The following is a 15,251-nucleotide window of genomic DNA, read 5'->3' as shown; positions in this document are numbered from 1 at the left end:
ACTGGGATGTAAACTGGTATAATTAGAAAATCTCAAAGAAGCAGATAAGAGAACAGAGCTGGAACATAACAGAGATTAATTACCTCAGATCCATTGAAGCCTCAAGTTCATGACGGCAATTTCTTTTTATCCAGTGGAGAGCTTAAGATGACCTGACCAGCCTTTTCGTGTGGGCAAAATTGATATGCATCCAAAGCTTCTCTTATGCTTCTCAGAGCTCTGATTACCCCGTATGTTCCTAACAGAGCACTTCGCTCTCAGACTGCAGGTCTGCTGGTGGTTCCTATAGTCTCTAAAAGTAGAATGGGAGGCAGATCCTTTAGCTATCAGGCTCCTCTCCTGTGGAACCAACTCCCAGTTTTGGTCCGTGAGGCAGACACCCTATCTATTTTTAAGACTAATGTTAAAACTTTCCTTTTTGACAAAGCTTATAGTTAGAGTAGCTCATACCCTGAGCTATCTCTATAGTTGTGCTGTGATAGGCCTAGGCTGCTGGAGGACATCAGGGTCTAATTTTCTCACTCTACTGATTTCTACTGTTCTTCAGTCTACTGTTCTCCAGTTTTGCATTGTATTACATTGAAATAACTGTCGTCATTTCAGCTTTTAACTTTTTGCTCTCTCTCTTTTTCTTCATAGTAGGTACACCTGGTCTGGCGTTCTGTTAACTGTGACATCATCCAGAGAAGACGGCTCACCCGCTACTACCATCTAATGTAGAACAGATTACTAGATCAATGTGTGCTTCTGTGCTTTTTTGTCTCTCTTGTTGTGTCTCTGCTCTGTCTTCTGTAACCCCAGTCGGTCGAGGCAGATGACCGTTCATACTGAGCCCAGTTCTGCCGGAGGTTTTCCTTCCCGTTAATGGGGAATTTTTCTTCCCACTGTCGCTTCATGCTTGCTCAGTATGAGGGATTGCAGCAAAGCCATGTACAATGCAGACGACTATCCCTGTGGCTCTACGGTTCCCCAGGAGTGAATGCTGCTTGTCGGGACTTTGATGCAATCAACTGGTTTCCTTATATAGGACATTTTTGACCAATCTGTATAATCTGACCCAATCTGTATAATATGATTGAACCTGATTTTGTAAAGTGCCTTGAGATGACATGTTTCATGATTTGGCGCTATATAAATAAAATTTAATTGAATTGAATTATAGTTAGAATATAAACACCTCCAACATACAGGCACACTGAATTCCTTTTATTAACATTAAACCCAGGAACAGCGAAGAGTCAGCTCTGATGACGCATTCACCAAATACTTTATACAAACTGTTCTGGTCCAATGATGCATGTAAATTAGAGGTCCTTCCTAAGACTATTCAAACACTTCACACTTCAAACCTCGAGGTCCCATTAAACACAGAGGTAATACAATGGCGCTATATTGATCTTTCCCTGGCGGAGACTGTTCGGAGTGGAAAACAAACACAATTCACACACACACACACGCACACACACACACACACACACACACACACACACACACACACACACACACACACACACACACACACACACACACACACACAAGCCTCAGACTACCATCTGTCATGGCTGTCGGCAGCCTGGCCACCATCTTCCTTTCTAAATGAGGCAAAACACACAAAATAATAGACTGAAGAGGGGAGACAGCAAGACTGGGAGTGAACCGCTGCTCAGGGAGCTGACAAATACTAATGGTTATAATTTGGTCATCACCCAAGATGCAGTCTTTTTACCTTGTGTTCTTAGATTCTCCGTGAGGCCATTGGCTCACAGTTTTTTTGAGAGCTGGTTCCAAGATATCAGGACTTGAAAGACAAGAGAGTACCAGATGGTAAGCAATGAGAAACCCACTTTTATTCACGTTCTTACACAAGGACGAACGTTTATACATGGGAAGCCAAAGACATGTTTTGCTGTTGGAATAGTATAATAAAACAAATCCCAATAAGACTAAAATATATTGGAAATCGGAATTGCCTTTATTTTGCAATGTCAATAAATCACAGCAAAAATTTGAAGATGATTTTTGGCTATTTGCAATTTTTGTTTTACCCAATTAACACTTAAACATATGTTATAACTAACCCCTTTTTTTTCTTTAAATTAATGTGGTTATTTGGTGCCAGTATTTATTACTTCCTCTTGGTCATCTCTGCACCACATGATCACTTTCTACACATTGAAGCAATTCCTCGCATTTTGCATTTACAGTACATCCCACATGTTCAATTAGCTAACTGCTAACCTGACCCCAGCCATATGGATTTCGCTCCGCCTAACTCCACTCACATCCATTTGGGACTGATCCATAGGAATTGCCTTTTTTGAAGGTTGGACCTTATCAAAAATCCTTGCATATGATTGGATAAGCCACTTGTCTGTCATCTTTAACAACGTGCTATTTCAACCACTTACACCGAAGCCGAAAATTTTGCAAGCATGAAAAATGTGTTTACGTTGCTGTTCAAAGCTCTTTGTGTGAATCAGGGTTTTCTTTTTATTACAGAACAAAACGGGAAATAAGAATATGACTCAAAAGCATTTTTGTAAAACACATGCCTCAAATTACCCTGCTGCAAAACTGTCTGATGTTTAGAAAAAATAGAGGAACAGAATTTACCCAGTGTGGAAGAGAACAAAATGACTCATGGACATAAAACATAATAATAAGGGGTTTACAACATCTCCTTTGGCTTTTTGACATCATTAAGAGATGGGCTGCATGAATCAGGTTCCAACATTCCTATACGACACCTAACAGTGTTTCTTGAGTGTGTTCTTGTGTTTAGTGGCAGTTCTGGTTTTACTTTATACATAACATTCCCACAGTTATCTTGTGCACAGTCTATTTTTACTTCATTATTGCCCATTGTTTACCCCGAGACGTATACTCTGTATACTCAGTTTGGTTTTTGTTTTCCTTCTTCTTCAGCCGAGGCTTTGGCTTATAACTTGATTTTAATAAACTGTCCTCTAACCGACTGCCTGGTTTTCTCACTGTGTTTGAGTCCAAACACCAATCTGAATTATAAGAGGCAGAACAGTTGTAGACCACAGAGCCTAGCCACATCCCATCTTTTTTATTATTTCCACCATAAAGGTTCAGTTGGTGTGCAGTCTGAGCTGTTTGCATGTAATACAAATGAGACCAAGCCTATGTTGGATTGATGGAATGAGAAAATTATCTAAAGTTAACATGCTCTGGTCAGATTATACCACAAGGAAGATTTTTGACCTACATGTAAAACTCTATGTGGGGAAAAAAGTAATGCTGCATATCACTATGAACACATCCTTTCAACAGTGAAGCATGGTGGTGGCAGCATCTTGCTCTGGGGATGTTTCATGCAGATAGAGAAGCTGGTCAGAACTAAAAGCAAGATGGATCTAAAAAAAAACATCTCAAGAATCCCTGGATTTCACTTTCATCCAGTCATCTGTACTCAATGACTACTTCTCTTTAGGCCACTCTAACCCTTTTCTTCTGGCTAAAAGTTAATTATGGTTCAAGTTGGAGTTTTCTGGACATAAATCCCATTTGCTTCAGCTGATTTCTTACAGTTTATTCACAACAATTTTCCTAATCCAAGACACAGACTTTTTATTGGCCCAACACTTTCAGGACATCCTGGAGATCTCCCTTTTTCAACATTCCCAAGTGATCCATCCAAACCTAGCCGACTAGGAACATTCAACGTCTTATGTTACCTTGAAAACTAATTTACCTTCTTGAATGATTCATGGAAGCTCTACACCAGGCATGTCCAACTCCAGTCTTCGAAGACCGGCCTCCTGCCTGGTTTAGATCTGTCCCTGCTCCCAACACATCTGATTCAAATAATTTACCTCCTCAGTCTGTCATCAAGGTCTGCAGAGGCCCACTCACCAAGCTCTCATTAGGTTTAGCTGTGTTGAACCAGGACAACACCTAAAACATACAGGACTACCAGTGTCGGTCCTTGAGGACTGACTTTGGACACCACTGCTTCACCCTGTTTCAACTCTTGAGTTGGTGACATATTTACTTTCAATTTGCCAGGATTAAAGGTTCAGTTAGGTTTGCAAGGACTGTCTTTTTCTCCAAACTTGTTTCCAGAATGAAACTTTTTCATGTATCTGTTTTAGAAATACCAGCTACATGGAAATTACATACAGTAATTCCACTACATTTCCCCCCTACTGGGTCTAAAATCAGATATTCCTTTAATCCAATCAAATACATTTTATTTGTTTTATGGTTTACAAAAGACAATGTCCAGCTGTTGACTAATTTGTTTTGAGTCCCATCTCTAATTAGTTTTGATGTCCTACAAAGTAAAATAAATGACCAAACATCATCCAAGGTGATTCGTGTTTTGGCCAAGAGATGTAACAAAGGAAAAGGGCACTGTATTTTAGATCCCTCCAAGCAAGCTAAACATTAAAACAAGTTTAAGGTAAGTAACACTGGTGCTGGTTAAAATGTATCTTTATTATTATGCCAGTTCTAGCAATAAAATATGAAATAATGTCAGACAAAAGCTGCATGATGCCACTATACACTCTGGTAGTAGATGGAAATATTGCTTAGGGTCAGGTTTACAGCAGGGTTAAGTGGAAGTGGAGGTACTTAGTAATAGAAATAGAAAAAACAAATCTGTTAGAAGAAAATCATGTCTTTACACTTAGGTTAAAAGGCAAAGCAGAGAATGCTTTACATCAAATACCAGCAAAATCTAAATAAACCAGAAATAATCTCTTGCCCATTTCACTGGATGTTATTTTGACAGATCTCTGTTTCAGCATTTTTTCCCCACATTAAACCACCCGAACAAGTCATCCGATATTACCTTTGAGAAATGGAGAATACCATCTGTTTGCCTACCTGTGGCTGATCTGTGTCCCCCGCAGACTCGACATGGTCTCTTCCAGGTTCTGCCGCAGGTCAGCGATGTTCTTCACCGTCCTCATACGCCTTGTCTCCGGATCCTCTCCTGCTGAGACATATTAGATGTTTTTCACTCAAATGCTTGGTTTGCAACCACACACTCAACAACACACAACACTCCTCCATATTCCAGGATGGCAGCACAGAACACAAGAAGTGGTGTCACGACGTCGTGACGTAGAGGGTTTCACTGCATGTTTTTGAACGTCTCAGAAGGGGGAACAGAGCAGTGACCAGTCGCGGTGGCAGCAAGCCTTTTGCTGACAGTTCTGAACCTATACAGTAAACAGCCTGTCAGGCCACACTACATGCACTCCTTTCACTTTATCATTTTATCCACTGCTTTCCTCCAGGCTGAAGCAGAAACGTCGTGGCAGGACACCACAAGATCTGTCAGTCAGTTCAGGACAGTCGTGGTTGTAAAAGCAACCTCTGTCAGAGTTCCTGCGCTTCTATGTCTAGTACGGTGGAGAAGCCTGCAGACTCCACCCTCAAGAGGCTACTAGAGTTAAACCAATACATCTTCAGTGATTATTTTGCAGTTTTCCTGGTGCCCGCTTTACAAATAAACCACTTGTTGGATGTAGGCAGTAGAAGTTCTCTGAAAGGGAGCTGATAAAAAGCACACTCCCGGCGATATTTCAGCACAGCGAGCATAGGGGGCACACCAAAATATCTGCTTGTCTGATCCAATTAAGCCTCCCTGTTAACTTGTTGAGATAGTCTTTATCTGTGGGCGACTGCAGCAGAATGGGTAATTAACAAGTGGGATGAGACACAGAGGGGATGGCAATCACTCTGCTCTCCAGGTTTAAGGTGCTTGTAAACTAAAACTGCCTGGCTGATAAATATTCAACTATAGGCATTGGTAAGCTTTTTGGTTAAATCCCAGCTTAATGGTATGGAGGTTTTAATTGCTTAATTTAAAAAAAACAGGACTTTTTTTTCCCATCACACAAATTCTGTACTTTAGAATGTTTTTAATGAAAGAAGGTGCTGGCTAGACTGGAGTTTTCTCCATGCCACTCTCCCACTTATTGCTGCCCACTGTCTGTGCTTCAGTTGGTACGAAAAGACCATTTTTATACATTCTAAAAAAACAAGGGTAGTCTTGGCGTGGACACTATCGAGTTCCACCCATTACTCTTGTCACAAAATGTTGTAGAACTACAGGTTTAAAGCCAAGAGGAGCATGACAGTTCGGCTGTTAACCAAAATCTAGCAACTGGAGCTGATAGCCTGACAAATTAACATTGTCTTTTTAGATAGTTTAGTGATATGCAAATTATTGCAGTTGCAACTGCAGTCTATGTACTGAAATACTTATTTTGTTGTTACACTATTTTTTACCATAAAAATTAATAAATATTGTTTAAGCCAGCTGCACGGTTGAACGGTTGGTAACACTGTTGCCTTGCCGCAAGAAGGTCCTGGGTTCAAATCCCTGTATGGGGTCTTCTCATGTGTGTTCTGTTTGTGCATGCATGGGTTCCATGCATGCACAAACTTCCTCCAGCTTCCTCCAACAGTCCAAAAACATGACTGTGTTTAATTGGTTAATTGGTTTCTCTGCATTGCCTTTATGTCTGAATGTATGTGTGCATGATCATTTATCCTGTGTGTCTCTATGTTGCCTTGTGATGGACTGGCAACTTGTCCATGGTGTACACCCCACCTGTTACTGTGAGTGATCAGGAAAATGACAGATAAGCAGAAACACTTTAAATCTCTCATAATCTAAAGAAAACATTAAATCAGCTGCTTGGAAAGTTTTCTGATCACTCATCACTCTGCCACAAGAACAGCACAACCCAGATATATAAAATTTGCATCAAAACTGCTAACATCAGTATTGCCACAACATTCATATCGGTGCATTTCTAGTCAAAACGGTAAGTGAAGTTAACCAGACACCAACAATGCTTCATTGATAAATTACACAGCATGGCTTTGCAGTGGGCTAGGTATCACAGATGTCATAGCGACCCTGTGAAGATACAAGACCATCATGCAAGGGACACGCAAAAAGCCTGGACTGATAACTCCATTATCAGTTTGATTGGAGATTGAAACCATTACAAGACTTTCCCATGACCTTTCAACAGGTGGTGCTTCATTTGATTTCCTCTACTTCCTCTGAGTGGTAATATTAATAAGCTTTCAGTAAGCAGCGGAGGAGAACAGGGTCTGGCTCAAAGGTACCAAGGTTTGCTGCAGCGCTGGTTTTGAATCCAGAAATCCTTCTAGCAACTTTACAACCACACTAGGATAAATTAATGTCTTTTTAGCAGGCTGGCCCTAAAGATATAGACCTTATAATAACAATGCAGCACACAGCCAATGTGAATAACACTTGCAGAATGGAACTTTTTCTTTTCCTTTTCTCCAGTTTCTGTCATTCTGCCACAACACTGAAAAATCCCTCCCAGCTTTGAGGTATCCTTTGTGACAGCGCTCTATTTGGTTGTCTGCATGCATTGATTTTAAAACGGCTGCCAGATTAAAGAATCAAACTGAAATCAGAGAAGAAGCAGAAAAATACAGTCACATTTAACATTTTTATTTCAACTCAATAAAAAAAGCCAAAGAGGAATTCAAATGTGGGTGCATTTCTATAAAAGAAAAAGGTTGCATTCAGGATTAGATTTTACAGCTACACTGTCAACAATTATAGGATTATTATGGTCTGTCATGCCTGTAGGACATTAAGACGTGCAGCACTAGTAGATGCTGTGGTATAGCATCGACTATTTTCAAGTCAATCGTTGACCTCAATTATGATCCCACAAAGCGCAGAGCCATTTTAAGTAATTGAGGTCAAAGTTTATCTCTGTGTTGCTCACCTCTAACTGCACAGCTAATGTCTGTTTTACAGCTACTTAACGAGAAAATGAGGGTAAACAGCCTAATAACCCGGAGTGGCCAGATTTTTATCATCAGCAAAAGCGTTTGTGTCCTGAATCTAGTCCAGTCAGGATATAACATGTCAGGAGCTAAAGAATGCCCAGGGGCACCACACACCTGAAGCAGAGCCATGCATCCTCTTTCTCATGTCTATCTATCAACTCATCTCTCAACTCAGTAAGGCCCCTTTGAGAAATATCCAATTACAATCCCATCACAAAGTGACACGAAGAGATCTGGCCCGTGAGTGGACACTTCATGCAGTATTGAAAAGAAGCCAAGAGCATGCCCGTGCATTTATGAGAAATTATTTGTGGAATCCAAGCAGAGGTGTCACCTGCACTGCAGGACAGCTAGGTTTTTCTAAATGTCTCCCTTCGGATAGACTGGAAAATGCACAGAATATAGGATGTGTGCATGAAAGTAATAGGATTCCTTCTTCTCAAACATTACCACAGACTGCAATGTATTTTATTGGGGTTTTATGTGCTAGAAAAGGGGTGCCCAAATACAGTCATTAAAGCTATAGTTGGTAATCCTGTTCAGAAACACTTTTTGTAATACTGGGTAAAATTGTCCTTTCATCCTGACAGTAGTCTATACATTATATATTCAGAAAAGGGAGGTTAAAAAATGTAGATCCCTGTGAAAGCACGTTTTGAGGTGTGTCTATCAGTTATGTACACATGGATAGTGATGCTTTTGCTAATTCTTCTTCGCAAAACACCTCAAGCTCAGTCAGACGGGATAGAATGTCTGTGAGAAGCATTTCTCAAGTCTTGCTTCAGTATCTCTTTATGTCTGAACTTGGACTGGGCCATTCTAACAAATGATTATGGTTTGATGTAAGACATTGGCTGTCAATCCTGATCCTGAGGGCCTACTACTGTTTATGTTTCAGATGTGTATCTGCTTCAGCACACCTGACTCTAAAGTGTACTTTGCCTTCACAGTATGATGCAAAGGCACATTGAACCCTGTTTGTCACCCATGCATTTAAGCCAGGTGTGTGGTAACTGGGATACACCTAAAACATGTAGGACAGTGGGCCCCAAGGACTTGGATGGAGAACTACTGATCTACACAACTGCGCTGCAGCTCTGTAGATTATTAGTTTTCTGTTAATAGGTTCTCCCACCTGAGCTGTGGACCTTGGCAGCTGTTTCATATTAATCTTTGGCTACTTCTCTGATATTTGACATCTTTGTCTGTTAGTTTAGTTTTTTAATCCATCATCTGAGCAACTGCACACCTACCCAGACATGGCGATCAGAGTTCTGTGAGATTTAAAGCTCCCCATATCTCTTTCTGAATCTAATTTACTAATTCAGGGATGTCTGACATTGCTTGCCCCAGATTAAGTTTAGATAAGTACATGCCAGTTTTCAGATTTTCCAAAAAAGCTTATACCCATTTTCGTTATGCGTTATACATCCTGTTATGTGCTATTTTGTGTTGAGAAATTATGCAATTTCCCAATAAAACACATGTAGCTACTCTACATATTTGCAAAAAGTTCCTTTTATTCAATCTGGTGAACACCATTTTGAAATCATTTTAGACATGACCGCTTGCTCTAAGCAAATACTGTATAGTGTAGATGGCCAATCTGGCAAAGTGAAAAGGCTTCCGTTAGTTTATCGACTTCCGAAAGTCGATAAACTATCTAATACAAATTCACTTGTACACATTTTAGTGTGCATCCATGAAAACAACCAAACAAAATTGTGTTTGGCAGACATGCACACACCAAACACTGAGTAATAATGAGGTATTGATCACAGTGGCTGTGTGATTCACACACAGGCTGTGAGGGTGAGGCTGAGCCTTTTCTGGAGACGAGGCATCAGATTGCCACTATCTGAACCCGAAGGTATTTTTGGTTTTAGTGCTGCATCATTTCTGCACCTGCCAAAAAAAGTAAGCAGTAATCTGCTCAGTGCTAAAGCTGAAACTCCTACTGGAGCTCATTTTCTTCTACCTTAACAATATTCTTACAACTGCTTAACAACACTGCAGAAGTGTTCACATATTCCAAAAGAATAATGAATAGTTTGACTTTCTGGTAAAATAGCAGTACAGGACAATGTTGCAGCCAAAATGACACATTGCTAGGGTTATATCGGGGTTAGGGTCTATCTAACTGTTGGAATGTATAGGTGATAAAATTATGTGGATTATTAAAATTAACATTTTTGTTGGGGATCCAGTTTTAACTGTGCATGTGTGAGTATAAGCTAAGCTAGGCTGTGTTTAATTCCACAGCCTCATCTCAAATTTTTTTTAAAATGGTGTCTTAAAATGCTAACACCGTCCTCTGAGAAAATGTGGTTTTTCCACAAGAGGATTAAGGAAATACCCAGCTTATAGTAGGCCTTTTCTACTCTGACATTCTCAAGTTCTTTAAGAACTTTGAGTTAGCCTGGACATATTTCTGACTCCCCGCACTGAGCTTCCAATTTTCTGAGTTGTCATGATAATCCTCCAACACTGGCTGAATTCCAACTACCATCACTCAGATCACGGAGATCGACTTACGTGGTTGAGGTTGGGGTGAGGTGTGCAGGACCTGCTCCAAGTCACCCAGCATGGTGAGGATCACCTCCTTATCCAGCTGAGCCGTTCCCTCTCGAGGACCACCCTCTGAAGCCTCCTCATCTGCCCAGCACCCCCCATCTTTCTCCCTGCCAACCTGCCTCCCGCCTCCCCTTCCTGCTGCCGTTTCAGCGCTGGAACATCCATTTCTGCTTTCTCCATCTTCTCCTGACCCCTCCCTGGACCTCCGCCATGGCTCAGTCCTCGGGTGGCCACTGTAAGACGCCCGGTGTGGACGGCCACCTGCCGCTGTGCATCGCCAAGGGACCGGTATGAGGGAATGCTCTGACTGTGAGAGGACCTTAGTAAGGGAAAGCGACAAGGAGCGAGCCCTGGTGCCCCGGACACCTGCGCTCTCGCTGCTCCCCTCCTTTCTGGGGCTGCTCTGCAGACTACCTCCTGGCCGCTGTGAAGATGATAAGTACGGTGAAGAGCTCAGAGGTTGGGAGAGACGAGATGGTGGGTTGGTGAGTTCAAAGGAGTAGACCCGCTGCTCGCCATCACTGAGCAGGGTCAGGTTGGTGAGCGAGCGCTGCTTGATCCGCAGGTTTAGATTGTTAGGGAGAGGCTGGGGAGGCCGCCGGGCTGGGCTACCTCCCTGATACACTGAGAACTCTGCCCCTCTCTTCATCCCAACCCTGCAGCCTACCTCTTCTCCGCAGGAGACTCAGGAATAGGCACAGTATGTGCAAGGGGTTCCACCTGCGTGAGGCTCTCCACTTCACATCTTGGTTGCACCTTCACTTAGAAAGCAGACGAAGGGTTGATGGAACCGGAGCACGGAGGAGGCAAACAGATAGGTCCCCACGTCCCGCGCCTCCCCACTGAGGTCCAGGATTCAGTAGGCTGGAGGGAAAGCAAGTGCAGGGCAAAGAGTGGAGAGAAAACCACTCTCTGAGGCGTGCAGGTGAAATCCTGATCCATCCCTGAGCCAGCCCATACTCGTGGTCCGATTATGAGCCAGACCAAATCACCTCATCCTTCCACTCCATCCGCATGCTGTCTCTCTGCCTTCTCTCTCCTGCCTCACCACGGTCAGGGGCGTGGATGCACAAGCTGCTACATCTCCCGTGGCTCACACAGTCTCTCTGCTTCTCCTGCGCTCTCTCTCTGTCTTTTTCTTTTCCCCTATTTAATGACAGCCTCTCCTCATTCACTCTTATCTGTTCCCCGTCACCTTCTGTCTCTCCGTTAATTGCCAGCTCCCTGCCATAGTTCTGCCACCTCCCTCACTGACACACTGACTGTTCTCGCTTCACAACGGAGAATAAATGGCTGGTGAAGCCGGTGCTCACGCACATTCCAGAATGCAGCCTGCAGCTTTCCCTCCGCCTCCTCACGCGCTCAGCCCAACTCAGTGTTTATCAGCACTTCTTCCTCTTAATCCCCTTTCATTCTCTTCTGCTCACTTCGTACCATTAGCTTTCCTCCCTCCCCCTCTCCTCCCCCCACAGTGGGACAACCAGTTGTTTGGACAGTGCACCTGTAAGCCTGCAGCCCCCGCTGCACCAATCTACCCAGCTGACTTAATTAAATGCTATCTTCAGGAGCTAAAACAGTGAGCCCTGCAGCTTATCATGGATCAACAATGAGCCAACATATTCCCATCAACCACTACACACGTTATGAGCCCCTTCTCTATTTTTCCACACCTGCTTTCAACAGATTCTCTAATCATGTTTAACTGGAAGCCACTGCAAAAAGTCAAAAAACATGTTTACTTTTGTTTGGATAGAGATTCATTTAAGTATTAAAAAGCAAATCTTCCATCATGCCGAAACTGTTTATCTGAACACAGAACAAGTATAAAGGCAGGTATTATTTATGAAAAAAAGAAAGAGAAATTAGTAGGTGTCTAAGGGTGCACAGAAATCACGGTTTATTATGCTCTTGGTTCTCTTCAATCAAGAGAAAAATAAAGTGGCTACTATAGAGCTAAGTGAAAATTTGCTTTGGCTTTCTTGTTTTACTTAATTAAGGATAATGGGGTAAACAGTAATTTGTTGTGGTGCAACCAATTCCCTACAAAAGTCACACAATTAATCAAATCAAGTCCACCTGTGTGCAATCTAAATCTCACATGACCTGTCAGTACAGACACCTTTCCTGAAAGGTCCCAGAGGTTGCATCACCACTAAGCAAGAAGCATCACGCCATGAAGACCAAGGAGCTCTCTGAACAAGTCAGGGACAATTTTTTTTCTTCGAGAAGTGCAAGTCAGGGTGGGGTTATATCAAATATCAAAAATCTTTGAGTTTCCCCGGGAGCACCACCAGATCCATCATCTTCAGATGGAAATCACATGGTGCCACAACACACCTGCCAAGAGAGGGCTGCCCACCAGAACTTCCAGACTGGACCAGGTCCATTAATCAGAGAGGCAGCACAGAGACCAAAAGTAACTCTGAAGGAGCTGCAGAGTTCCATAGCAGGCTCTGTCTCTTTATAGAGCTGGGCTTAATGGAAGAGGAGCCAGAAAAAAAGTCTTATTGTTCAAAATAAGAAGACATGTTTTGGGCATGCTAAAAAGCACACAGGCAACTCCCCCAACATATGGTGCTCTGGTCAGATGAGAATTATCGTAATTTTAACTTTTCATCCACCAAGGAAAATGCAATGCCTGGTGCAAGCCCAACACATCTTATCACTCCAAGAACAACATCCGCACAGTGAAACATGCTGGTGGCTACATCATGCAGTGGGGATGTTTTTCAGCAGCAGGGGCTAAGAGACCGGTCAGAGATATTTTTGCAGGACACTGATATATGGATCAACCAGCTTTAGGTTGATACATGTGCCAAGTGGTACATGGTACATTTGCAACAACAGTAATTAAGACGTTATTGATAAATTGCCTTGTATCAGGTAAATATCGAGTTCTGCAAGGGACTCAGCATTTATGCAACAATACCTAAAGCTGTGAGTAGTTGTTGAGGTTCACTATGAGATTTATAGTGTGGTTAGGGAGAGTGCTATATGCCCGACTGGCAGGCCATTAACAATAGCTTCAAGACAATTGTTTGGTGGGTCAGATGTCTCCCACTGGACGTGAACTGACATGTCCGACCTGAACCCTTCCATTAAAGCTCTGGCTGTGTGTTTAAGGTTGTTGTCCAGCTGAGAGTTGGACCTTGACCCCAGTCTCAACCCTATCTAGCCTCCATTTCCCTGCTGAAGAATAGCATTCCCACAGTGCGATACTGCCACGACCATGTTTAAAAGTGAAAAAGCTTTGGGCTGATTGGAATGGATGTATTTTCTATTTTCTAATTAGGTCATAGGTTTCATTTGATTTAATTAGATATACAAGGAAAGGGGTGACATATATGCTTGGAAGACCTTCAAGTGTTTTTTTTTGTGTCCTTTTTCATTCACTTGACAATTATACACTACAATTTGTCGACTGTCCCATAATATTCCATTAAATGCATTGCCGTTTGTGGTTATGATGTGTCAAAATGAAAGTTCAAGGGGTAGAAATATTTTGCATTGCTCACTATCAACCAATGCGGATATCTTAGAGCTCTCTCTGCCTCAATCTTACTTTTCATCCCTGAAAATTCTGAAACTCAACCAAAAACATACGGTTGTGCTGCTTTGACATCTGAAAATTGACACCCCTGACACGTGCTCCGCGTATGCATGCAATACAAGCCAGTTTGTCATGTGGTATCTGTGGTATGCAGACTCTTGAACTACCCTGTCAGAGACTCAACCCTGGTCCTCCACAGAGGAAGAGCCGGAAGGGCGAAGGTTGTGAAGCGACTATGAAACGTGCGACTACAAAAAGAGAATGTTTATAATGGAGCCTAAACAAAGGGAACGGTCAGCACTGTTGTCTAATTTTGTCTTGCAAATGAGGGGCTTCGGAAAAGCCACGACCGTAGCAATATGTCTGGAATGTCACTGCCAACTTGACATCCCCAAACCTATAATCACATGCTGTTGTTTGTGCAAGCTCTGCTTTGCACAGTTCTTCTGACTTTGAGCTTGACATCTTCTTTTCCCAACCTTAGCCTGGCTTGTTTGAGTTTGCATGCCATCCAGGCTCAGCTCTATTTTCACTTTTATGATGAGCGAGGAATTTGTTTCCAAATGAAAGCATTTCCAACTCATATCAAATGAGCTAAACCCGCATATTTCCCTAGTGACACAAACCGCTAGCTAAAGTATGAACACTTTTAAGAAATCAGATCAATTTAGACAGAATTTATTCAAACACCAGGGAGCACAGTCACCTTCAACGGTAAGACATGCAGCTGAATTCATTTCAATCTTGGAATGCGGAAGAGAAACAATAGTCTTGCTCCTATGCAGCTTTTTGTTTTTAATCCTGGTTGTTTGGTTTAAGATCTCTTCCAGTTATTTGTTAAATATTTTCAAGTGAAACAAGTACATAAATTAGGAAGCCTCAGCTGCTTATGTGTTCCTTTAAACATATTCCCACAAAACTCAAAGGCAATTAAACCCAAATTAAGTTATTACTTTTAGAAGAAACCAAGTTAAAGAAATAAACATACATATTAAATAATAAACTTGGACATGTAACAAGATTTCTGCATGTCTTTACCTCTTCCAATGTTCTTTCAAACAGGCTGGTTTCCTGTCACCGACTTTACTTTTCAGGATAGTTCACACATTCTTACTTGAGCTTTCCAGAAGCTTCTTGTTAGCATGATTTAACTATTACAAAACTAGTTTTGATGTGTTTGGAACAAATGCTCTGTCATAACTCCAAACCTTGTCCAGGTTTAAATCATTCAGCTGCTGATTTGAGTTGAAATTAGATTAATCTGGAGATAGTTGTCCACAAACGTTAGGCTATCCCCATA

General features: G+C 42.0%; 1 protein-coding gene across 1 annotated transcript in view; it reads right to left on the bottom strand.

Annotated features, from left to right (window-relative positions):
- Positions 1 to 15,251, bottom strand: part of LOC118561538 (neuron navigator 3-like) — a gene marked incomplete at both ends in the record, with an annotated part of 89,903 nt that overhangs the window by 32,228 nt on the left and 42,424 nt on the right. Inside the window, 2 exon segments of the mRNA XM_036133682.1 lie at positions 1,727 to 1,798; positions 4,858 to 4,966. Of these exon segments, the coding sequence (XP_035989575.1) occupies positions 1,727 to 1,798; positions 4,858 to 4,966 (181 nt within the window).

Source organism: Fundulus heteroclitus, unplaced genomic scaffold (assembly GCF_011125445.2).
Source record: "Fundulus heteroclitus isolate FHET01 unplaced genomic scaffold, MU-UCD_Fhet_4.1 scaffold_66, whole genome shotgun sequence".
Classification (NCBI taxonomy): domain Eukaryota; kingdom Metazoa; phylum Chordata; class Actinopteri; order Cyprinodontiformes; family Fundulidae; genus Fundulus; species Fundulus heteroclitus.
This window is presented reverse-complemented; position numbering and strand designations above follow the sequence as displayed.